Raw genomic sequence first — 27338 nt, 5'->3', positions numbered from 1 at the left:
AACTTAACATTGTATTGCACGCACAGCAAGACCATGCAATGTATAAATCTGTGACCGGAATAAAGTAGCAATGTAATCAAGTGTGTAAGAGCATTTAAAATCGACATTAAAATGACCAACATGGTACGAATACAAAATCTCTTCACGGGCGCAGCCATTTTGTTGAGAGCGTCATCACTGCTCTCGGTCTACTCTCAGATTTCCGAAAGATGAAGACAAAAAGGGGGCGTGTCTCCGAGAAATGCGCAAGAAAGCTTTAGACTCTGAAGTTTGACGTCCGAGGATTGAGGAACACACGAGACTGAAGTCTCGGAGGCACGCCCCCTTTTTGTCTTCAACTCTCCAAATAATGTTACAATATCATACGTTTTGTCTTATGAAGGCCAAAAGGTCACAATCCATCTCAGCCCTCATGTTAACCAATGAAGCCCCTCGGATCAATGGTGGACTGGGACAAGAACTGAACCGTGAATAACATCCACACGGAGCACAATCTTCATTTTTATCCAACCAAAAGCTTCAATTGCAATACCAAAAAAGAAAATATATATGTATCAATCACTTCCACAATACAATGGGGCTGTTGTGTAGAATGGGAGTCCCCAGAAGGTTGTGCAGACCCGGGTCCCACTAGAGTCTCTGCCTGGCCCCAGCGGACCACATGGGGACTGAAAATTAACTACCGTAATACAACGGATGTTATGGTCACACAACGCCCCCTGTCAACATAGACACATGCTACTCACACAATCTTCTGTGGACGTTTGAAGATATCAATCACAAAACATGGTTAGAGCTGCAGCCTCCTTCTCCCTGAGTAAGGCTGTTGATGTGGGAGGGAGGGAGAAGGCTGAATTTGGAAATATAAATGGTATATTGCACACAGTGGAAATAGAAGCTCATGCAGACTATATACTGAGTCCTCTAGGAGGGACAGAGCTGGAGGAGGACGATAAAGAGGTTGATAGAAGCAGGATGTGATTGACCCATGTTTGCATGCCCTTTGTCTGGTCTCAACTCTGGGCAGTGGAGACAGAAGGGCCCCGAACTAAGCAGGGACCCGTTGGGCTTTGCTGGGGCCCCTCTGGCGCCCCCTGGGGTCGTACAGGTTAGGGTCCAGGTGGTCCCACCTGGATTTCTTTTTTTTGGTTCTCTTCAAAGTGGACGAGGGGGAGGTGCGGTGACCTCTGACCTCGGGGGTCTCCTCGTGGCTTGTGGGTATGGCGGCGCTGTCCTCAGCGACTGGGGGGGGGGGTTAGTCATCTGCGGCATGTTTTAACGGAGGACTTCCGTCCCACGAGGACAGAGGAAAGGTCTTCTTCCCCCGCTTCTGGACGTGGTCCTCGTTACGCTTCTCCAGCGCCTCGATCTGAGGGGACAAACAGAGATCATGGGTCTCCATGGGATCATCTAACGCCACAACATGGGTCTCCATGGGATCATCTAACGCCACAACATGGATCTCCATGGGATCATATATATCGTTATGGAGACATGAAATGATATGGTTATGGGGATATGAAATTACCATATTGTCATACATATCGTTATAGAGATATGAAATGACCAACATTGTGATATATATGGTTATGGAGAGATATAATGAACCGTATCGTGATATTTATGGTTATGGAGAGATATAACGACCCATGTGGTTATATATATGGTTATGGCGAGGTTACAGTAAATGAGCCATATAGTGAAATAAATGGTTCTGGAGAAATTATAGTAAATTACCCATATCGTATGAAATGAACCATGTCGTGTTTTTTATCGTCAGAGATATGAAATGACCCACATCATGACAGAAGATTTGTCTGCATCTCTCAGATGTTCATAAAAGGAAGCCATCACTCAATGTTGAAGTCAAGATACAGAAGAACCGGTAGGCTGGTAGGGCTCTAGTCATCTGTCATGATACGACCGTAGGATGGTAGGGCTCTAGTCTAGATTTTGCAAAGCAAAATCACACACCAACAACGTCACCTGCGGTGTCCCCCAGGGCTCGGTGTTGGGCCCCACACTGTTCTCACTGTACATGCTCCCCCTGGGTAGTGTCATTAGCAGGCATGGCTTGTCTTACCACTGCTATGCTGATGATACACAGCTCTACATCAGGACAACCCCCACTTCTTCTGCCCCTCTGCCAACATCCACACTGACCACCTGCCTGGAGGAGATAGAGGCGTGGATGAAGCTCAACTTCCTACAACTTAACAGCCATAAAACGGAAGCCATCCTTGTTGGCACGCCACATCAGCTCCGCTCCCCCACCATCACCAATATCACCTTCTCTGGCAAAAACATCCCCCTTTCCACATCCGTCACCAACCTCGGTGTTAAAATGGACCCACAACTTAATTTTGACACCCACATCAAACGCCTCTGTAAGACAGCTTTATACCACCTCAGGAACATCGCCAAACTCCGCCAATCACTCACCCTGGCTGATGCAGAGAAGCTCGTCCATGCCTTTGTCTCCTCCAGGTTGGACTACTGCAATGCACTCCTCATTGGGATCCCTGGCAAGAGCATCCAGAGGCTCCAATACATTCAAAACAGTGCTGCCAGGGTCCTGATGAGGGTGCGCAAGCATGACCACATCACCCCCATCCTGAAATCACTGCACTGGCTCCCTGTCTCACTCAGAATTGAGTACAAGGTCTCCCTCCTCACCCACCAGTGCCTTCACGGACTTGCCCCCCTCTACCTTCAGGAACTCCTCACCCCGCCGACAAACTCACGTATACTCCGTTCAGGATCCACTCACACCCTCCAAACCCGACATACGAAGCTGTGCACCATGGGTGATCGGGCCTTTTCTGCTGCTGCCCCTAGACTATGGAACGCCCTCCCTGACCACCTGAGGGCTCCACAGACTACAGCTCTTTTTAAACGGAACCTCAAAACCCATCTCTTTAAAAGAGCATTTCGCTAAACTTTCTTTGAGGTCCCCTTTTTTAATAGTTTTTTGGTATTTTTTTCTCTGAAGCACTTTGAGATTCTTGAATATAAAGTGCATTATAAATAAAATTTATTATTATTATTATTATTATTAGTCATCTCTCATGATACGACAGTAGGATGGTAGGGCTCTAGTCATCAATCATGATACGACCGTTGGATGTTAGGGCTCTAGTCATCTCTCATGATACGCCAGTAGGATGGTAGGGCTCTAGTCATCAATCATGATACGACTGTAGGATGGTAGGGCTCTCGCATCCCTCATGTGCCTCATGGTCCCCAGCGGTCAACACCTAACAATCGGGGCCACCAGCATGGAAAACTGAAGGGATGTGCTCCTACACCACAGTGTTGTACCTGAGCTAAGAACTCAGCCTCGTCCTCTTCATTGATCGTGAGGTCGAGTCCCGTCACACAGTTGAACAGCTCGTACACACTCATCGCCTCGGCCACGCCCCTCTTCTGGAAGAACTGGACACACACACACACACACACACACACACACACACACACACACACACACACACACACACACACACACACACACACACACACACACACACACACACACACACACACACACACACACACACACACACACACACACAATTTTTGCCATTTAACATTGACACTGGTAGTAAAGGGGCTAATTATCGTTCGGCATGAATGACCATCAATCACACCTCACTGAATAAGATGACAAATGTCAACCAATCAAAAGAGGGCGTTACCGTAGAAACGTTCGTGCAGTCTCTGAAGAGGAACTGGAGTCCATGAGGATGGCTGGGCTCCACAGACTGACTGACGTCAATCAGCCACACCTAACAAACACACACACACACACACACACACACACACACACACACACACACACACACACACACACACACACACACACACACACACACACACACACACACACACACACTTAGAGAGCGGCCGTGGGAAGAGGCGTGACACATGGCGACACCCTGCAGCTGAGCCTACCTGGCCCTGGTGCCAGAGCATGTTGTATTCACTGAGGTCGGCGTGGACCAGGTTACACTCCTGGTACAGCTGCTGCATCATCTGGAGGGAAGAGAGCGGCAGAGTCATCCTTCTTGTGTTTGGTCTGAGAAGCAGAACAATTGTTGTGTCCCCAAGAAAGGCTTAGCCCTATCAGCCCTCCCAGAGCAGGATAGCCACTACCTGTTCATTAAGCTGGGGTATGAACTAGGGCTGGGCGATTAATCGAATTTTGATCACGATTTTAGCGTCAAACAATAACCAAACTAATAAATCGAATTTTCAATTATTATTATTTTATTTTACATTAAATGTTTTATAGAAAGTTCAGAACAGTTGGATACATATCTCTACATTATTTTAGATTTTAATTTTTTTCCCATTTTGTGTATTATTTAAGGCGAAAGTTCTCAGTTACAAAGTGTTTTTTGGGAAAGCGATGCTGAATAAATATACCATGTTTCAAACTCAAAAACAATTGTTTGGATAATCGTGATTTAAAGATTGACCAAAATAATCGTGATTATGATATTTTTCCATAATCGACTGTTAGCCTTAGCCCAAACACAGCACTGTTAGCCTTAGCCCAAACAGCGGACTGTTAGCCTTAGCCCAAACACAGCACTGTTGGCCTTAGCCCAAACACCGGACTGTTAGCCTTAGCCCAAACACCGGACTGTTAGCCTTAGCCCAAACACAACACTGTTGGCCTTAGCCCAAACACTGGACTGTAACGCTGCTTTCACTCTGCATCCGTCCGTTGACGGATCTCATTGACTTTGCATGGGGCGCTCTCGAAATGCATTATGGGTACGTCCTTTCTGTCGGCTCCGTTGCCTGCGTCAAAAAGTTGAGAATTTTTTTAATTTTCGGGCAGCAACGGATCCGTTGGCCAATCAGATCACATTCGCCCAAACAGCAGACTGTTAGCCTTAGCCCAAACAGCGGACTGTTAGCCTTAGCCCAAACAGCGGACTGTTAGCCTTTACCCCAGTTCTGCCTCAGGGAACCTTTGCTCATAGGTAGAGCTTATGGGCAGAGCGAACAAATCAATGCTCCTTACATAAATTGCCTACACTAGCTTGAATACTAGAGGAGCAGGTAGTAGTGAATCATAGTAAGGTGATGCTATTGGGTGTACTTACCTGTAGGACTTGGTAGTACGCAGTCTTCATGTCTGCTGCACCCAGCATGGTGTCCTTGAGTTTGGGTGCGGGGACGTGGTCTTTACCAATGAAGGACAACACAAGGATGTGTTTCCTCAACAGGGCCACCTCTGGACAGGGGATCCCAGCCTTCTTCATTCTGAGAGGGACCAGAGGGAGGGAGGGGAGGGAGGGAGGGGAGGAATGGAGGGACCAGAGGGAGGGACGAGAGGGAGGGAGGGAGGGACGAGAGGGAGGGACGAGAGGGAGGGAGGGGAGGAAGGGAGGGACCGAAGGGAGGGACGAGAGGGAGGGAGGGACGAGAGGGAGCAGCATTGATAAAGGTTGAAGCAACATGGATTGATGCAGTATTAGTAGAATGAATACGCAGCGTGGGTTGTGGCAGTACATCACCACCACTACCTGGCCAAGTTGTGCATCTCTTTCTCTGCCCACAGCCGGATGATCTTGCGTGGGTTGAGTTTGCTGAAGCGGTCCTTGAATCGGTAGTCGTCTTTAATATAGCGGTCCCTGTTCTTGAATTCATTCAGCGTGGTTTTGAACACCTTCAGTACCACCTCTTCTGGCACGGGCTGCTCCTCCAACCTGGACACACACAGAACCAGGCTGATGACACTCCACCTACAGGGGACTACAGGAGGACTAGTGCTGGCTGATTACACTCCTCTTACAGGGGACTACAGGAGGACTAGTGCTGGCTGATTACACTCCTCTTACAGGGGACTACAGGAGGAATAGTGCTGGCTGATGACACTTCTCCTACAGGGGACTACAGTAGGAATAGTGCTGGCTGACTGTGTGTCCGCCTATAACAAGCCTCAATTGCCCCACCTCCCACAAAGTGATTGATCGAAATCCTGTTCCACCAGACTGGTCTGCATCAAACAGTAGATATTAGGGGTGTAACAGTACACAAAAATCTCGGTTCGGTACGTACCTCGGTTTTGAGGTCACGGTTCGGTTCATTTTCGGTACAGTAAGAAATCAAAATGCTAAATATAAATGTGCTTCATAACATGTGCTTCAAGTTGTTCATAACACACTTTTGTGCTTTTTACAATAGGAACTTTAGACAATACAAAGCTAGAATTCTGCTCAAAAATATATAGATTCTGAAATGTAGAAATAAAAATAAATAACATTGGCTCAGACTGTTTTTTTTTTTTTAAATGTATTATCTAATGTGCAACAATGAACAATTGCAACACTAAACAGTTTCAAGTGGTTGCTCAGATTAATTTTTCCTCCCCCCCCCCCCCCCCAATCTTTAGCCCTGATGACTTTCACTCAATCTTTATCCTTATCTTTAAAAATCAGCCTATCCACATTATTTGCAGGATAATAATACCCACAATTTGAGTGTACATACGTTGTACCCTACATGTTACTCCTGTATACCACAATGCAATGCGGCCGTGTTTTTCCGAGGAGAAGAAGAAGCTGAATAACCGCGAAAACGAATACATTTAATGATGGAGACTCCGGCTTTCGTTTAGAAATGTCAACAATTTATTTGGGATTTAACATTGAATATTTAACATTCAAAATGAATGTTAAATATCCAGCTTTCCTCGCGAGTGCCCGGTTTGTTTACATGATGTGGTTGCATCTGTCTGCGTCACAGAAATACCCGGCGCATTTACTGACGCAAATGACGTTTAGAAATGTTCAGCGTAGTGTCCGAATTCTCGTTTGTTCGTTCCCTAAATAGTGCACTATATCATGAACACTATATAGGGAATAGTGAGTGAGTGAATAGGGAACGGTTTCGAACACAGCTACAGTGTGCGCAACTGTGCATGTGCGGCCGCAGCATGTTCCACACATGCGGTCCTCTACTTAATATGTCCGTATGGAAACTCGTTCGGTACGCCTCCGTACCGAACCGAGCACCCCGTACCAAAACGGTTCAATACAAATACATGTACCGTTACAAGATATAAATCTAAAGTCTGAGTACTGGACTAAACCCCCCTCGTAGTGTGGCTAGATTCAATGGGAGTCCCTTTGGATAAAGACTGATCAATGAACACATAGTAAGATGGAGAACATGGGGGAGTTGAAGCCTGTCTCTCTGCTCACGTACATTCCTCCGTTGGCGTGGAACACCACCGACTCCTTGCCTGTGCTGATGCAGCCGTTGATGCGCTCCAAAGTGCCGGCACTCACCATCTTGTACATCAACAGACGGGTGCGGGGGTCCACTGCTTGCTCCTGGAGGAAAGAGAGAGAGACAGAGAGAGACAGAGACAGAGAGAGACAGAGAGAGAGAGACAGAGACAGAGACAGAGAGAGTGTGTTTATTTGATGGTTGGTGTGTATCTCTCTGAGGGTTTGTGTGTATCTCTGAGGGTTTGTGTTTATCTCTTAAGGATGGGTCAGAATATTAGATTATTCGTTCCCGAGGGTCAAAGTCGATTTTTAACATTTGGACCGTTAACATTTTATCCCATTCAAATAAACAAGAATTAACGGACAGAACAAATTTTGGATAGGTGTCCAAGGCATGGTTCTTTTAAAGTCAAATTTAAGACTTTTTAAGACCTTTTTAAGACCAACAGATACATAAATTAAGACCCAAAAAATGTCTGAACAATTATTTGATAGAAAAGGGAATTTATTGAGTCACTTATACAAATCAACCGTAGCTGTAGTACTAGCAGTAGTATTAGTACTCTTGCAAAGTTATCTCGGAAGCGCGCAGACACGACGATACGCGAACACATGAACCCACCCGTGTCACTCATAATCACCCATGACCCGGACACGCTGGGGTTGATATGTTACCGGACTACTGTAACTACTACGGAGTGATAACAAAGACATGAATCAGGCAATCTATCCACCGTCCTTGACAGCGGTCAAGTTTGGTGTGCGGAGTGGACCAATTGCGAACTACTGCAGCTGCTCTAAGTTAAACCCCAAACTAATCTGAATAAGTGTATGCATGTCGATTATAGCGGACTACACCACCTCTTCTGCAGCCGAATAGAATTATATTCCGAACAGATAATTGTATTCCGATTGAGGCGTATATATGATCCTTTTCGATTCCGATTGAGCTGGTTTTCCACATCTATGCGGATCAGATGTGTCCATGTAAGCACGGCTGACAGTGATCACACACACACACACACACACACAGGCTTTGACGCCGAACTTCGTTATTCGAATATAATTTGAATATCAAAAAATAAATCAAAATCGGAGGAGAACTAGACGCAGTCTATTCAGTGAATCAAGTATTGATTAGACAGCGGAACACGCAGGACCGGTAACCATAGCAACGCCGGTAAAAAAACCCTGCGATGCCCAATCCACGTCTTACTGAAGGAATTTAAGGGTCAAAATATTAATAAAAAATATTAGAATATATTCAAATATTAATATTAATAAACAAGCAAACCTCGAATATGATTTTGGGGCAAAAGTCAAAGCCCTAATTAATTTACTGTTTGGAATACTGACATTAAAATGATCCAGCATGAACTGTGATCCATAGTACCGCAATATGACATGGCTGTCGGTGTCGTCCGTGGGCCAGTACCTCACATGGATATCCATCTGTTTGCTTTTAGTGGTTTCGTTCATACTCTCATCGAACATGAGGACGTACTGTTTATCGTTTATGCTGCGTGACAGCTCTCTTTTTTATGAAAGATGCAATGCCGTATTTGGCAAGATAGGCCATTTTGTTTTCACATCAGGTGAACGACTTCGCAAACTCAGAATCTGGGAACATAGTAGCCAAGACGCTACTAATGTCCTCGTTCGATTTGAAGGAATTATGTCTGCTCACCGTGTGGAGAACCCAAAATACCTCCGCCTTCTGGGTTTCTGGTTGCGACACAAAGCCGGTTAACGCCGTCTGATGTGAAGTACTAGCCACGGATGCTGAACTTTTCAGTCAACTTCTTTCAAATAATACGGGCATCGGTGTAGTCCCGCTAGCTGCCACGGAGTATCGGATATATTTCTGCGACCTCATGTGGGGCTCAAGAGCTTTTACTCCCATGGTCCCTAGTATGAATGCCTTTCGGGATAAACGACACCTTGCCTCGTAGTCACCTGCCTTCTCCAACCACCCCCGAAACTTATCCTCCTCAAACCATTTCTCATTGAATTTGCACCGTCCCATCCTGAAAGTAGCGCAAGTTGGCCTAATGATGTCAACCATCACTAGCTAAAAGTAGCGCCAGCAAGTTAGCCTACTGATGACTGATGTCAACGTTAACGTAACGTAAAACTCCTGAAAATGCCGTAATTAAAAGACACATGTGATTTGTTGTGTGCGACAATTTCCCCTAGTCTTAAAAAACCCTCTGCAAAATTTAATACCTAGAGCAAATTTACAGTAAATTTAAGACAATTTATGGCCTTAATTTCACACAAAAAAAAAGTAAGACTTTTTAAAGGACCCGCGGGAACCATGCAAGGGCATTATCCTGCTTATACCATGGTCACTTGCCATAGAAAATAAATGAAGACCATTCATTTGTAGGGGGATATTTGTTTATCAATACGGCGGATGTGCGCGCAGAATTATCACCATAAGAAAAATTGTTTGACCAGTTGCCATGGTTATCTCCGTGTGGTTGATTTGCAGTTGTGGTGTTAACTAGCGATGTTGTCAGTTTACTGTTACATTAAACTGTAATCAGAAAACGCGGTTATATGCTATAGACCCTATATTATCTGTGGTATAAAGGCTGTGACGAATTTCAAATGATACATACGTACTCTTTATGTTAAAAGTAAAGGCCGTCGCGATTCAGCCTTTATACCACAGATACTGTAGGGACTATAGCATAAAACCACGTTTTCGGATTACAGTTTAATGCATTTTTCACAATCTACCAGCTCTCGTTTCGAGGGCTGAACACACAATTTGACTGGAACTACGTAGCAGGTAGTTGTTGTGCATTTCTCTGATGGTTGGTGTCTATCTCTCTGTGTATCTTTCTGAGGATGGTTGGTGTGCATCTCTCTGATGGTTGGTGTGTATCTCTCTGATGGTTGGTGTGTGTATCTCTCTGATGGTTGGTGTGTATCTCTCCGATGGTTGGTGTGTATCTCTCCGATGGTTGGTGTGTATCTCTCCGATGGTTGGTGTGTGATGTGGCCATACCGCAGTGGAGTGCTCCTTCTTGTCGTGCAGCCTGGCACTCCGCCGCTGCTCGCTGTGGCAGTGCTGCTTCAGGGAGTTGAACACCTGGTTGGACAGTTTCAGGTCCATGCCTAGCCCATCGCCCACCAGCACCTCCGGAGCAAACTGAAGAAAAAGAACGCAGGGGTGAGCGGAGCCCAAACTGAACAACAAGAACCAGGGGGTGAGAGGGTCCCAACTGAAGAGAACAAGAACTAGGGGTCCGAGAGGAGCCAAACTGAACAGAACAAGGGGGTGAGAGGGGCCCAAACTGAACAACAAGAAACAAACAGGGAACCGGAGAGAGGAAGGAGGAGAGCAGAGAGGAAAGACAGCTGAAAAATGCATAATCTGCCCAAACCTTTGTATATGGCTGACACAAACACAGAAGAGATGTTTTGTGGATCTCTTACATTGTCCATGCGGGCGGTGTTCTTGCGTCCACACAGCACCTCATCGTGTTTGGTGGTGATGTTTTTTCCTTTTCCTGTGAAGCCCTTGCGTGGCGTCACCTGAGGCTTATCTGGAGGATCAGGAAGGGGAAGGGGGGTAAGACAGAACAGTGAACCACAACGGAGAGAGACAATTCATCGCATTGCTTCACCAAATACGAGCATCACAAGTTCCTTTACAGCTGGAAATACACCGGGAGGAACGTCTTGGAAACGGATTACATGTGTTCTCAGATTACTAGGGCTGGCCCGAATGCCATTTTTCAGGCTTCGAATACTCGTTGGTTTTTCCGAGCGAATATTGGAATACTCGTTCCAGAAAAAAACACCATCAAAAACAACATTAACAATCCCTATATACTCCCTGGAACCGATTTTGACAGTATCTGCATATTTTGTTGAAGATTTAATAGCTTTTGAACGTTAATTAGTAGGCCTAAGTAGGTTGAAGTTCCTTAGTTATTCCCCGTGAAAGCGAACAGCTGTTGCTCCGTTCCAAATCAGCTGTTCTCTGCCATCTCAGCCCTTACGGGAGCTTTTCAATTCATCCTGGAACGTGCATCTTTTCAGGGAATTTGTACAATAAATCCATAACAAATACCGAATATTGATCGTCTTATGTGTCCATATTATATCCATTATATTGACCGGTTATTCCCAAGACGCTCACGCTCTGCAGCAAGCCAGTCACAGTTGATTGGCGCGGCGCTGTACAGCGAACGAAACAACTAAGCTAAGGTTTTTAAGTATTACTTTTCCTCCAGAGATCCGGCTATTGTTGTGTTATGAAGTAAAGGGAAACAAGATATCTATTCTTCCTCCACCTCTCTCGCTTCTCTGCTTGGTGTCGCTGACGCTTATAGTTTGCCTCCCTCGCTCTGGTAACATGACGTACGTGAAAAAAAAAAAAAAAACGAAGCTCTGAATACTGATTTAAGCTTCAAATACTAATTTTCCGAACGAGTATTCGAATATTCGAATAATTCGGGCCAGCCCTACAGATTACATATCAGACAAATGCATAAAAGACATGCTTTTGTCAGAACGTCATAAGTAACGTCATAATAAGTCACTATATCGTATTATGATTAGGCCTGTCGCGATATGCAATAAATCAATTAATTGCGCGATAAATTAAAATGAGCGATAATTTTTGCCGGCCGCAATAATTTCCATTCGCACTCTTTTTTTAAAATCATTGCTTTATTGGCCTAATCTGAGAAGAAATCTATGCCATAAACAGAAATATTATAGGCCTTTATTACACGGGTCTTCTCAATGCCGTGGAACGATCCGTTCACTGGCATAGATAGTCCGGTAACTTGTCAACCCCAGCGTCTTCGTTTGCTAAGCAACGTCAACGTCTTTGAAGGACTATTTCTCTGCTGATCAACACTACGAATACTGCTAACGAATAAATTGTAAAAAGACACACCATGTGAAGTTATTTTTTCGTCTTGGCAAGTAGCCTTGTAATAAGCGGGATGATGTCATATAGAACGTCGCCGGTCATTATCTAAAATAAGCCCCTTCAGGGTGAAGCAAGACACCTCCGCTGCGCGTTGGTCGCCTGTTCGCCCTGTCGGGGCTTATTTTCCCGATAGTGACCGGCGTTCTATGCATTACATATATATATATATATTATATATATTTAGCAGGGTAGGCCTAAGTAACAAATGTCGGGTTGAAATCGGGCTCCGGCTCACAATTACAGGGCACAACGAGTAAACCCCCTCGTCAAGTGTCAGTAGCCGCGTTGACATGGACACATCTGTTCCGCATAGATTTCTATGCGGAACAGAAAATGATCATGTATACGCCTCATTCGGAATACAATTATCTGTTCGGCATAGATTATATGCCGAATAGAAGAGGTGGTGTAGTCCGTTTTAATCGCCATGTATGCACTTATTCCGAATAGATTGGGGTTTAACTTAGAGCAGCCGCAGTAGTTCGCAATTGGTCCACTGAGCTCCGTCGGTACTTTTAAGCACACCGAACTTCACCGCTGTCAAGGAAAGTGGATTTATTGCCTGATTCACGTCTTTGTTATCACTCCGTAAAAGTAGTCCGGTAAGCGTGTCCGGTTGCTAAGCGACGGGACATGGGTGTTTATTAATGACGTGTTCGCGTACCGTAGTGTCCGCGCGCGTCCGAGGTAACTGTAAATGAGCAGGCTACACTACTAGTAGTACTTTTGCAGGCTGAACGTTAAAATACTTCTTAACTTAGAGAGATGGCAGCTGCAGTAGTTCGCAAATGGACCTTCGAGGATTCCTGGTCACTAAATTCCTGTAAGACCACTCTCTCCCACCAGTCTTGGCTGCAGACTCGCATCCAAATTCCTCTTGTTTGCGGCGGAGGTAAATATAAAGATCCGAAGAGAAATTGACGTTGCTGCGCTGTCCTCCTCCTTCTTAATTGAAGGAGCAGGCAGAGAAAAGCTCTCTCCTGCTGTGCTTTCATTAAAATCAAATTTAAAATCCCCGATAGTGATAAGACATCCATTATGTCGCCGCCGGTCCAGAGATGTGTCAGGTGTGCGCGAGAGACAGAACGGACACTTTTGTTACTGCCATGTATACAGTAGCCTACATTTGGAACACATTTTAGGAACAGATCTATGCCGCATAGAAATCTATGCGGATCAGATGCGGATCAGATGTGCCATGTAAACGCGGCTACTAACTTGTTGCATTGTCTGTGTGGGAGGCGGAGTCCTGGCGCAATCGTGTTTACATCCTTTTTATTTAGTGTTTCAATTTTATTTATTGTTTTTGGTGGTGTTTGGTTTTTATTCAAGAGCATTTTTTGTTAATAATAGATTGTTTTTGGTTGTTTTGTTAATTTATTCTGGATATTTTAAATGTCTTCCAGACGTCCAGTTCCAGTGTTCTTTAAAAATAAAGGTTTATTGATCTTCGAAAGGGTGTACTTTATCATTATATTAGTTGAAAAACGGCAATATTATCGCTTATCGCAATAATTCCTGGGGCAATTAATCGCCCAGAAAAATTTGTTATCGTGACAGGCCTAATTATGATACAGTGTTTGCTGTCAGTGGACAGTATTTTACATTCTTGACCAGTGTTTCTCAACAGTGGTGCCGTCTGACATACTTAGGGGTGCCGCAGAAACGTGGCTGACACTAGTTTAATATAGTAAATTTGAAATAAATGAATGCATCATTTTGGAATTTTTCTTTTAACGATAGCATACAGCTAGGGTAAGTTAATCAAGGCATACATCAGAGAAAATAGTTTGGATGGGAAGGTTTACGTAAAGGCACGTAAGAGCTTCCGAACCTAACCCTTGAAGGTAGCATTATTTACAGCGCGCGATATCGGATGAGTTGTCATAGCGTTGTGCAGCGGTTAATTAGCCAGCAACATGGACAGGTTTGGAAAAGAAAAGCTCCACACTCTGATCTCTGAATCTGAGCCCTCAACATCGTCATCGTCTGGTCAGTCAGTGAAGGAGGTAGACACCTCCAGCAAGATGAAGAAACGACAGTATGATGACAATTACCTCACGTTTGGATTTATCTTCAATGGAGAGCGGTCATGTCCTCTCCCCCTGTGCCCGTTATGTGGTATGAAATTGTCCAACCATGCTATGGTACCCAGAAAGTTGAAAAGACATCTGACAACAAATCCCCCATCACATGCCAACCAAAGTAATACTTTGTTTGCTTGAAAAGCGAACAAATGCACTGAAGGCCAGCTACCTGGTAGCCGAAATAATAGCTAAGGCTAAAAAGCCTCACACCATTGCCGAATCAATAATAGAGCCAGCTTGAACTGCTATTGCAAACAAAATGATAGGCCCACAAGCAGCTAAAGAGATCACAAAGGTACCACGTTCGAACTCTACCATTGGAAGGCGTATAAATGACAGGTGGGCAGACATAGAAGACGTGGTCTTAGAGAAAATAAGGCTATATGGGGAAATTCTCTCTGCAAGTTGATTTGTCAACAGACGTGAGTGGCCACGCACAACTTTTGGGATTTGCGAGATTTATTGAAGGAGGAGAAATTCGTGAGAATTATTTATTGTAAGTGTTTGACGCACAAAACAACTGGAGAGGAAATATACCGTGCAACAACAAAGTACCTTCAACAGGGAGGTCTAAGTTGGAAAATTTGTATCAGTGTCTGCACTGATGGCGCAACTGCGATGGCCGGAAATGTCAAAGGCTTCAACAGCAGGATCAGAGGGCAAAACCAAAATGTTCACACAACGCATTGTTTCCTTCACCGGGAGGCACTGGTTGCCAAGACTTTAACCAAAGCTCTTTCAGATGTACTGGACAGGGCAGTGGACAGAGTTAATTTCATAAAGGCGCGACAGTTTAAGTCTTGTCTTTTTTCCAATCTATGCGAGGAAATGGGAGCCGAGCATCAGAGCTTGTTGCTGCACACGGCTGCCGGCTGGCTCTCACGTGGAAAGTGCTTGGACCAACTGCACGAGTTAAGAAAGGAACTCGGATGTATATATGCAGAGAATACTGCATATAAAGAGTTCATTGTAGATGCGTATTGGTGTGCGAAACTCTTAAATATATGGTGGCCGATATATTTAAGAACCTCAAAGAAGGAAAATCGACTAAGCTCATCCGACAAATTGCATGGCTTGCAAGTCTAAACTCACTCTCTGGCGTTCTTGTGTGAAACAGGGGAGAGTTGACATGTTTCCCCTGTACAGTGCACATTCAAACAGGAAAATGAATTCCGGCCTTATCTCTCATCATCTGCAAACCCTTGATGAGAGATTTAATTAGATTTAAGTATTTTCCAGCTGAGACCTTTGCTTGTTTTGACTGGGTCCAGTTACATGGTTTCCCCAGGTTTGATCAACCCAAATTTAAGACTATTTTTGGACTTTTTTAAGACCACTTCAATGAAAATTAAGACCTACATCGCACCCATTAAGCAGTCGTAAAACGCGGGCGTGCATATGTTATTCATGTTTTTTTGGAACATATGAAACATTCATGTCAATACATTAATGAATGTGCCAAAGGATAAGTGTGCACTCACCAATCAAAGAGCCAAACTGAGGGCCTAACTCAAAGCCTAGAGGCCTGGGGTCTCATTTATAAAACTGTGCGTGGGATCGTTACTAAAAATGTGCGTACGCCCAGAAGCCAAGTTTTGCGTGCGCCAAAAAATATTCGGATTTATAAAACACTGCGTACGCACACCTGTACGCAATCTTTGCTTTATAAATCACATACTGACTACAATTGTGCGCAGCTGAATCAGCTTCACGTTCCGCCCTCTACACGCCCCTTTTTAACCATAAATGGTCAATGCAAATGACCTCATGAATGCGATCTGCATATAAAACAGACTCAGATGCCGGTATTATGTCTTGTTGGAAACAATGGCAGAAGTACTGAGAAAATCAAAAAAGCGAAATTTCACGGAGGTTGAAGTGGAGACACTTGTGGGTGAGATGGAGGCCCGAAAGGTAGTTTTGTTCGGCGGTCACGGGATTGGGATCGCCAACAACAAAAAGCAGAGTGAGTGGCAACATGTTGCTGCAGCAGTGAACTCTGTCAGTAGCACGGAGCGCACTGTCCCATAATTAAAAAAAGAAGTGGTCTGACATAGTTACATATTTTTATCTAGCCTACCAATAAATCGTTATGGTCCCTAAATACCCTCTCCCTCCGATTCCTGCCATTTGCATGGTCTGCCAGAAGTGCCATATGGTGCAGCATTACCACGGCGCTCACCTCTGTATTTATAGGGTTACGGTAATAAGACTGACGAGAACGCCTAGGATAATCAGTTTGTAATCACCCACGTAAAATGTTCTTGAACATAACCCCTTTTTAATGGCTGATTTGTCATGAAAAGCATCAAGAGTAACGGACAACGATTGTGATGAGGAGTGTGGCTTGGTTTTTCACACTTGGGATTTAATTGACATTTGATTATGTGTTTACAGTCTCATCTCATCTCATTTTCGTCCGCTTATCCGGGGTCGGGTCGCGGGGGGGGCAGCTCAAGCAGGGGGCCCCAGACTTCCCCTTCCCGGGCCACATTGACCAGCTCTGACGGGGGGATCCCGAGGCGTTCCCAGGCCAGTGTTGAGATATAATTTCTCCACCTAGTCCTCTTCCCCGAGGTCTCCTCCCCACTGGACGTGCCTGAAACACCTCCCAAGGAAGGCGCCCAGTGGGCATCCTTACCAGATGCCCGAACCACCTCAGCTGACTCCTTTCTAAGTAAAGGAGCAGCGGCTCTAATCCGAGTTCCTCACGGATGGCTGAGCTTCTCACCCTATCCCTAAGGGAGACGCCAGCCACACTTCTGAGAGAACTCATCTCGGCCGCTTGTACCCGCGATCTCGTCCTTTCGGTCATCACCCAGCCGTCATGAGTCATGACCATAGGTGAGGATAGGAACGAAGATCGACCGGTAGATCGAGAGCTTTGCCTTGCGGCTCAGCTCTCTTTTCGTTACAACGGTGCGGTAAAGCGAACGCAATACCGCCCCGGCTGCTCCGATTCTCCGGCCAATCTCACGCTCCATACCCTCACTCCCGAACAAGACCCCGAGGTAGCCTACTTGAACTCCTTCACTTGGGCTAAGGATTACAGGTGTTTACAGTGTCACATAAAAACATTATGTTATTGACACATGTTGGACAGATGCTTTATTCCATGCAGTCGCGCCGTTAGTGGACAGTATGGAGTGACGGGATTAAATATAGAGAATTTCTTTTTATTTCTATTCTAAGGAGATATTTCTGGAGTTATAACTGAGAAATAACGCAGTGGATTTAAATTATTCAGATTAGGATTTAACGCATTATACGGGTTGAAATTACATTTATGAAGGGCGATGATAAAACATAAGCGTTCTTCTCACTCTGCAATTCTTCGGTCTGACTTCAGTTCACCACCACACCGTCTGTGTCGCCAATTCTCCTTTTCCTCCAAACCATGCGTACGCATGGGTCAGAGTTTGCTTAGGGCTGCGCACATTTTCCCGTCAAGTTGGTTTTTTATAGATCACAACCTTGGCGTGAAAAGTCACGTACGCAACTTTCAGCCCCGTTTTGTGCGTACGCAACGGTTATAAATGAGACCCCTGATGTCTCTTAAGACCATGTACCCAGAAATGATAATAAAAAATTTAAAAAACAATACACAAAGTGATGGTGTGAAAGTGTAGCTGTATTTTTGGTTTAAATATCAAACTTTCAACACACAATATAAAATATAAACAAACAAACTCTTTTCAAATTGCTGTAGTTTCTCAGCATTCAAATTTCCTCAACCATTTCAATGAATCCACCACTTGCCTCGTTGACCTCTTTTACTAACTCCTTCGTAATGTATGGAGCCAGCCCGAACCCTAACCCTGCGTTCACACCAAAAGATGCAAAAAGTTGCCGCGCAGCACGATCCCATTCAAAGTGAATGTAGAGACGCGTTGCTGCTTTGCTGCCGCAGCACTTGCTGCCGAGAAAACCGGCAGCAAAATTTGATTTGCGGCGCGGCAAAATCTGATTTGCAGCGCAGCACGCCCGTACCCGCTGCCGGGCACGGGCGGCGGGCGCGTTCACGTATTTTGCGGCGCGTCAAAAGGCTGCTCGAGTTGAAATATTTCAACTTTTCGGCAGCAAACGCGTGATGACAGCCAATCAGCGTAGCGTTGCCACTGAGGCGTTGCAACTGAGGCGTTGCAACTGAGTGACATGCCATAACAGCCAATCAGTGTTACTCCCTTGGAGTGACCTAGAGTTCACTACCGTTACATTTATTTAGCAACTCGAAAAAACCCACAAATCAGCATTTTGTAGTGTAGTTGTGTTTACAGTTAAACTAAACTATGAGTATGCTAACTTGCCGTGCCGCGAAACTTCCCGCGCTGCACAACTTTTGCTGCGCGTCAAAACCTTTGCTGCGCGTCAAAACCTTTGCTGCGCGTCAAAACCTTTGCTGCGCGTCAAAACCTTTGCTGCGCCGCAAAACCTTTGCTGCGCCGCAAAACCTTTGCTGCGCCGCAAAACCTTTGCTGCGCGTCAAAACTTTTGCGGCGCCGCAAAACTTTTGCGGCGCAGCAAAACTTGATTTGCTGCGCCGCAAAACTTCGGCGACAACGCGTTCGGGCAGCAAATGCATCTTTTGGTGTGAACGCAGGGTAACCCTAACCCTAACCCGTCCACAGACATGGTGACTAATGTATGATAGTATGCATTATTGGCCCTTAACACTAATATTCGGAAACAACACTGCCTCAAAAGGATATTGGCCTAAGCAACACCAGTAGAGGCTATACTTTTCCCTGAACTTTTAAACGTTGCAAACGTGCAAAAACATAATTATATATTTATGTGGCATTCAGTCCAATGCTTAAAATATATCTGTGGCATTCAGTAGGCCAATGCTGTGGTAAAGTGTGTAAAGTATGACCAAGTGTTTCTTTCTGTTCAATAGATAGAACTTTATCAATCCCCTGTAGGAGAAATTTGTTAATGTTTGTCCCTATAAAACAATAATGGCAACAAAAAAAAAAATACAAAACATGACGGTAACTCTAAAGTCAAACCGTCCAACCTGAAGGCTCTACTTAACCACACCCCCTACTCACTTCCAGCAATGCAAAGCGAACAGAACTGAGGTGAGGAGGGCGTAGCTTAAGTAGTTTGTGACCGACCCAGAGGAACGCAACACAAATTCAATGTGAACATGTATGAGGCTTTAATAAAATCCCGGACGATTTTGAAATTCCGCCCGGACACATTTATTTTTAAAAGTGTCTCAAAAAGAGGGCATGTCTGGGCAAAAGAGGACGTCTGGTCACCCTTCGTAAGGGGAACCCATTTGATTCCTACCTGTTCCACTGTTAAATAGTGGCGCAAGTAGGTGGGCGCTATCCTGGTAATTTCTCCGCGTGAGAAATACGAAGTGTGGCGTGTGAGCGTGTGCATGGGTCGAATTGCGTGTCTCACGCCGAATGCGTGAGACTTGAGAGTAGGGCCCGACCGATATTGATTTTTGAGTGCCGATGCCGATGCCGATTATTTTCAGAGAAAAATTACGATTACGATTTAATCGGCCGATTAAAAAAAAAAAAAAGAATATAAAACGTAGTTTTTGATACCTTAAATATACTTTAAACACTTTTGACGAATATGTGAATTGAATGCAGAACCTTTGAGTGTTTTAGAATACATTTACAGTCAAAAATGAGTAATGTAAAATGTAAAATAAATAACTAACTCCCAATGTGCTGCGCTCGTGAGCAGTGACTAACACGTGCGTGCTGAGCAGTATGGTCTCACCATTAGAGTCTACAGTATAACAAATTAACATGGCCTGGGACCTAAAGAAAAACAGGCACAACATGCTCAAACAACGCGTCTTGTGTACATTGGTGAGGTGAGCGCGCAGCTGCCTGAGCGAATGCTTTCATGTTGTACGGTAAAATTCAATCTCCTCTTTTTTACTCCAGCTAAAGTTGTTAGTTAGCAAGGCGAGTAGGAGCGCAATCTGCATGATACTAAGCGCAATAACATTTAAAAAAAATATAAATATAATCGGCCGATTAAATCGGCAGGCCGATGAATCGGTCGGGCCCTACTTGAGAGCCCTGCTTCCCCATGATGTGGCGTCTCCCCTCGACTGATTATGTTTGTTGAGATTGCCGGCGCAAAAACCCAAAGTATTGTTCGCGCATACTCCAATAAATGAGACGTTATCCGACGTTACGCAAAACCCCGATACGCAAAACGCCCCCTATTTTCCCCTTGTGTCACGGTCCGGTTGACTACGAAAACATATCCTAGTAGGAAATTTAAGACCATCTTTAAAAAATTAAGACTTGGGTAACGCAATTTAAGACTTTTTAAGGCCTTAATTTAGGAACATGAAATTTAAGAATTTTTTTTAGACTTTTAAGACCCCGCGGCTACCCTGAGTTAAAGTCCCTTGGAATTTGTGCGCTTTGGAGAGCGCAGCCGACCTGCAAATGCATGCACAGGAGCAACTGGCAGATGAAGGAAGATCGTACATTAAGGATGAAATTTCCAGATATGACATTGGAAAAGGAATACCCGATAGTGTCAAGTAGCGCCATTGACCTACCGTTACCGTTTTCCACCACATATTTGAGTGAACTGTGCTTTTCGAGCTTAGCCAGCATCAAGAACAAGTACAGAGAGTGCCTGAGAGCTAAGGACCAGGAGCTACGCGTGTGTCTGTCATCCATTCCTGCGAGAATAGAGCAGTTGTGTGTATCCTCCCAGGCCCAAATCACTCACTGAGTAAGTCACATTTACCCCCTTGTGTGTGTGCGTGTGTCAGTGTTCACGTTAGCCGGCTATAGCCGGCTAACGGCCCACATGCCACAGAAAAAAAAGAAAGAAGTTTGCATTCATGTATGAATTAATCCGTAGCAAATGAAAAACCATTAGCGGTTCCTGGCCGAGCTCACCAGGTAGGCAAACCCGAACGTGCATTTATGAACGCGCGCAGTGCACCCGCACATAATAATAATAATAATACATTTAATTTAGAGGCGCCTTTCAAGACACCCAAGGTCACCTTACAGAGCATATAGTCATCATTCAAAACTATGTAAAACAGACTAGGAATAAAAGGAAAACAGAGGTTAAACATGAAGAATAATAATAAATAACACTCAAAGACGCCTAAAGTGAAGGGGGGACCTCACTAACCACCACCAATATGTAGCACCCACTTGGGTGATGCACGGCAGCCAATCGGTGCCAGAACGCTCACTACATACCAGCTTGATGTGGAGAGTTAGGGATGAGGTGGAGAGTGAGGGAAAAGAACATTTAAACACTATCGACCATATTTAAACACTATCGATCACATTTAAACAATATCGACCACATGTAAACACTATCGACCACATGTAAACACTATCGACCACATTTAAACCCTATCGACCACATGTAAACACTATCGACCACATTTAAACACTATCGACCATATTTAAACACTATGGACCACATGTAAACCCTATCGACCACATGTACTATCGCCCACATTTGAACACTATCACCCACATTTAAACACTATGGACCACACGTAAACCCTATCGACCACATTTAAATACTATCGCCCACATTTAAACACTATGGACCACATTTAAACACTATGGACCACATGTAAACCCTATCGACGATGCATGCACATGTCACTCAGTGGCCACGCTGTTGAACGCTGATTGGCGAAATTCGCGTCAAAGTTGAAATATTTCAACTCGAGCGAATTTGTCGCGGCACAAATCCTCGTGAACGCGCTCGCCTGTGCACGGCGAAAGTGTGGCGCGACAAATCAAAACTGGTCGCCGGTTTTCTCTCGCGAAAAATTCGGACGACACGCGTCTCTACGTTCACGTTGTATGGGATCTTGTCGCCCCGTCGCGTTTGGTGTGAACGCACAAATCTTTCCCGACTGTGCAAAGCTGGCCAAAATAGCCAGTACAATCCCCGTGTCCAGTGTTCACCATTGAACAGCTAAAAAACGCATTAGGAGCAGCAACAGTCTTCTATATGGAATTTCACCGGTTGAGACATGATCTGTATTGAAAGTGTAGTCGAATAGTAACATCAATTTCAAATTTTGTGCTTTCCTGACCGAGAAAAGGCAGACAGTGACTTTTTGGCGCTTGTGGACTGAAGACGAGAACTTCCACAATGCCAATCAGCGTTCACTCCCTGAGGGAAATAACATAACAGCCAATCAGCGTTCACTCCCTGCAGTCCAGAGTGAAGCTGCATGGGGGAGAAGTGATTGTTGCGTCTCCGTTTGCAGTCTCCCGGAGCTCTGTATCTATATAATATAATATATAGGTATCTATCTTATATAATATATTAATTAGAGCTGTCAAGCGATTAAAATATTCAATCGTGATTAATCGCATTAATGTCATAGTTAACTATTATTAATCGCGATTAATCGCAAATTCTTTTTCTATGCTAAATATCCCTTGATTTTTTTGTCCCATAATTCTTCTCATTTTAATTCTCTTATCAACATGATGAAGTGCATCGGCTTGCCTTGTGCAAATGATTTTCTATTGATAACAACATTGGCATATACTGATCAAAACAGGACGATACAAAAAAAGAGCCTATAGTGCAAATAAACGACTGCTTTGAACAAATGTCATTTGAACATAGCAGTCAGGCTACTGCTTCTTTGTTTTGAGCCAAAATTTTTTTTTTTTTTTTTTCATTTTTTTAATAAAATTACGTTAATCGCGCGATAAAAATTTTAACGCCGTTAAATTTGGTTTGCGTTAACGCCGTTAATAACGCATTTAACTGACAGCTCTAATATTAATATATAATATCACAACCCCCTTGGCAGGTTTGAAAATGAGGAGTGCTTGTAGTTTTTTAGAGCCCCCCTCCCTCCCACACTTATTGCTTTAAATTAAGCAAAATTCTAACTTTTTGCGTAATTGAATGCGAGTAGTGTAAGAGGTAGATACGGATCTCTTCCGTCTCAGGGGGAAATGATGGAATGAAGCAAGACCATTCAAAAATATGACTAGGTTTCTAACGATACAAAGCATAATGCAAATGGGTGAAGTCCCTTTAAAGAAGAACACGCCCTGACCTTATCAAACTCTGAGAACAGGGTGAGGGAGACGGGAGACGGGGGTGACTGTTACCGGGCTTGTAGGGGTCATCCCGGGTGTCCTGCCAGTCCACCTCATCCTCTGAGCTCTCACTGCCGTCATAGGGATGGGCTGTGCGGTAGTTCTCAAAGGAGATGGACACTGGACACACAAACGCAACTGGTCATGTTTAACCTGCTCCACATGGACCCCGTGCTGACCCTCCTGTACAGTGGGGGTAAAACAGCATCTTGTGTGGGTCACCACCTTTGCTCTCCCCGTTGTACTTGCGCTCCTCCCGGCGGAGCTGGGTGTCGCACTCGCGGTCGTACTGCATCTGCAGCAGCCGGGCCAGCATCAGATCGCTGTTGGTGTCAGTCTCCTCACCTGACAGGAGACTCACCTCAGGACTGGAGAGGAGAGGAGAGGAGAGGAGAGGAGAGGAGAGGAGAGGAGAGAGGAGACAGGAGAGAGGAGAGAGAAGAGAGGGAACAGGAGAGAGGAAACAGGAGAGAGGAAACAGGAGAGAGGGAACATGAGACAGAAGAGAGGGGAGAGGAGAGAGGAGAGAGGGAACAGGGGCAAGGTGACAGGAGAGGAGAGAGGGAACAGAAGCATGGAGACAGGAGAGAGGGAACAGGAGAGAGGAGACAGGAGACAGGAGAGAGGGGACAAAAGAGAGGGGCGAGGAGACAGGAAACAGGAGAGATGACACAGGAGACAGGAGAGGAGAGAGAGGGGAGAGGACACAGGAGAGAGGAGAGAAGGAACAGGAGAGAGGAGAGAGGGAATCGGAGAGACCTCCATTACCATTCCTACCGTTCGGAATTGAATACAGTTTGATGGTTGAATAAACCGTGGACCAGACACTGCCTCTGCCTCGCATTTGAGAACATTATAATATATAATATCACGGCCAAAAGCTGTGTGCGCCTCAGAAATATTCTGAATCGCAACGACGGCGTGGGGGGGGGGGGGCGTTGCTAGGTTACTTGTTTATGTTTGGGTCTCGCGGAGTGAGAAACCTTGAAGTTAGTTACTGTGGAATTACCGTTATTACTATACCTAGGGTGAGAAGCTCAGCCATCCGTGAGGAACTCGGATTAGAGCCGCTGCTCCATTACTTAGAAAGGAGTCAGCTGAGGTGGTTCGGGCATCTGGTAAGGATGCCCACTGGGCGCCTTCCTTGGGAGGTGTTTCAGGCACGTCCAGTGGGGAGGAGGCCTCGGGGAAGACCCAGGACTAGGTGGAGAGATTATATCTCAACACTGGCCTGGGAACGCCTCGGGATCCCCCCGTCAGAGTTGGTTAATGTGGCCCGGGAACGGGAAGTCTGGGGCCCCCTGCTTGAGCTGCTCCCCCCGCGACCCGACCCCGGATAAGCGGACGAAAATGAGATGAGATGAGACTATACCTACCTACCGTTTGGATTTACAATTACTATTCCTACCATTCAGAATTGAGTACAGTTTGATGGTTGAATAAACCGTTGACTAGACACTGCCTCTGCCTCGTATTTGAGAACATTATAATATATAATATCACGGCCAAAAGCTGTGTGCGCCTCCGGAATATTATGCACAAAATTGCAACCCTTTGGTTGCGATAGTTTTTAAGTACTCTCTACAAATTACGTGATTTTGTAATTCGTCAGACACCTTATATCCAAACCATTTCCATACTATGGAGCTGTTGGTATTTCGCTTACAAACAAGCTCCTCGGAGCTGCTTGTGCAGGCGGACTCCATGTTTCGCGATTTCAAAAAGTGATGTGATTGGAAGGGGGGGGGGGGTAGAGTTTGAGCTGGAGGCATAGCGGGAGAGACATAAGCAGAGTTACGAAATAGCAGGCGGCAGGCGTGGTTCAAAACTGCTGTTATTTGGACCGAATGTGCTGTTATTTCAACGCAAATTGAATTACATCGATGGTGACGATATGGTCTCGTTCCATATCACGTTACAAAAAAAATCGACATATATTTTAAATATCGATATATCGTGAGTCGGTCCACGGACCCTGAGTCGGTCCACGGATGACATGAGCTATGGTCGTAGGGACCTACTTTGTCAGAGAGGGGAAGGCCTTGTTCTCCTCCTCCAGCTGCCTGGCCAGCTCCTCACTCATGACATCAGACAGAGAGCAGGATGGCATCGCAGGGGGGCACCCGCCCCAGGGGCTCTGATGAGCACACACACACACACACACACACACACACACACACACACACACACACACACACACACACACACACACACACACACACACACACACACACACACACACACACACAATTTGCAGGTTTGATATTATTCTCCCTTAAAGGTTCGTATGGGATTTGCGAAACGCAAGTAGATTTTGAAAATACACAACTCAAATTCTAATGAAGCGAAATGGCCAATAAAGAGAATTCCATACCCAACCTTTAAGTTCGGAGGCTGTATCATGAAAGGGGCATTATTCGGTTTTCCTTCTACCTATGCATATTAAATCTAAATTACACTGTAAAGTATTAGTCTTTAAATTACAACCCATTGCTTGGTTCATTAGCCTACGGCCTATTGACCAGCTAATGCAGGTTAACGTGGTTCTGAAACAGTCCTACTATATAAATCGGTCAATGAACTAATGGACTAAACGTGTCTGGGCATGTTCGGATGATGACGTCTTTTCCCAAGGTCTAAGCAACACAATGCAACACCACGTGACGTGACCCATTTTTAGCATTATCATAAGAGTGTAATTGTTAACACTTTACAATGGAGGGTACATTAATTAACCATGTATTTACAGTAGTAAAGGCAGTACAAGTATCAGTTACCTTATGGTCTAGAAATAGTAAGGAGAACCCTGGGTTAGGACAAGCCTAGTGGGTTAGGACAATCCAAGTGGGTAAGGATAGTTAGGAAAAGCCTAGTGGGAAAGGATAAGCCTTACCCACTAACCTTACCCATAACCCTTTACCAATGCCTTCTAATGAAGCCAAACTGCATTAACTCATGTTGTTAATGGTTAATTAATGTACCCCCACGGGACAGGCACCACACAGGACTATGGGAAAGTCCCCCCACAAGACAGTGACAGTCCCCCCACAGGACAGTGACAGCCCCCCCATGGGACAGGCCAATCACTGGACAGTGACACAGGACAGTCCCCCCACGGGACAGTGACACGAGAGAGTCCCCACAGAAGGGACAGGCCCCCCCACAGGGCAGTGACAGACCCCACGGCACAAAGACTGTCCCCATTGGAAAGGCCCGACAGGCGACAGTCCACCCACAGGACAGTCTACGAGACAGTCGGCACGGGACAGGCCCCCCACGTGACAGTCCCCACACGAGATTGTCTCGTGCTGTACCCATACGGGACAGTTCCGTAGACCCAGGGAGGAGCTGACCCTAGGCCCTTTATGGTGATGTTCCCACCAGGAGGGCGGGCAGACGTAGGCCTACTTCACTCTGAAGTCCTTCATATCTAAATTTAAGAGCTGGTCCTGGTAAGGTCTTACCTTGGGGGTCTCTGAAATCCTCCCTATCTGGTCCTCATAAGGTCTTACCTTGGGGGTCTCTGAAGACCTCCATATCTGGTCCTCCTAGTGAGGTCTTACCTTGGGGGGTTCTGAAGTCCTCCGTATTTGCTCCTCGTAAGGTCTTACCTTGGGGGTCTCTGAAGTCCTTCCTAACTGGTCCATGATTATTGGGTCGAATGTGCGCCGGAGAAATGGATGTTGGCTAGCTTGCTAGCTGAAGAGCTGGAGCGGAACTCGTTTAGGATAAAGGAAAGGGCAACAGACGTGTCAACGCTATTATCGATACCAAGGGAAGTCGATAAATACAAAAATTCTAAATAGATTTGAGGTATTAATTCCGGAAGGAGAAATAAAGGTTTTGAAGAGGGAGTTGACTTCACTACAGACTCTCTACCGGAAGAAGAACAATCGATCTCCGGCCATAGATGACGTCATTCACTCAAAAGAAACGCCCTCTTGGG

The 27338-nt window shown here is 45.2% G+C and overlaps 1 protein-coding gene across 3 annotated transcripts; it reads right to left on the bottom strand.

The window, feature by feature from the left end:
• Nucleotides 1–480: 480 nt before the first annotated feature.
• riok3 (RIO kinase 3 (yeast)) lies at nt 481–27300 on the bottom strand. Of its 3 annotated transcripts, none has more exons than XM_030348614.1 (13): nt 27004–27039; nt 25414–25529; nt 23618–23760; nt 23405–23512; nt 10695–10804; nt 10264–10407; nt 7222–7349; nt 5538–5720; nt 5115–5274; nt 3952–4032; nt 3696–3785; nt 3322–3435; nt 481–1369 (listed from the first exon to the last, which is right to left on the bottom strand). In XM_030348614.1, the coding sequence occupies exons 1-13, from the start codon at nt 27037–27039 to the stop codon at nt 1256–1258; spliced, it is 1527 nt and encodes a 508-aa protein (XP_030204474.1). In that variant the 3' UTR covers nt 481–1255. The 3 variants fall into 3 exon arrangements, with proteins under 3 accessions (XP_030204474.1, XP_030204475.1, XP_030204476.1); XM_030348615.1 differs by lacking the exon at nt 27004–27039 and adding an exon at nt 25772–26977; XM_030348616.1 differs by lacking the exon at nt 25414–25529 and having other exon boundaries at nt 27004–27300.
• Nucleotides 27301–27338: the final 38 nt, after the last annotated feature.

The sequence above is a fragment of the Gadus morhua genome, chromosome 23 (genome assembly GCF_902167405.1).
Source record: "Gadus morhua chromosome 23, gadMor3.0, whole genome shotgun sequence".
NCBI classification, from domain to species: domain Eukaryota; kingdom Metazoa; phylum Chordata; class Actinopteri; order Gadiformes; family Gadidae; genus Gadus; species Gadus morhua.
This window is presented reverse-complemented; position numbering and strand designations above follow the sequence as displayed.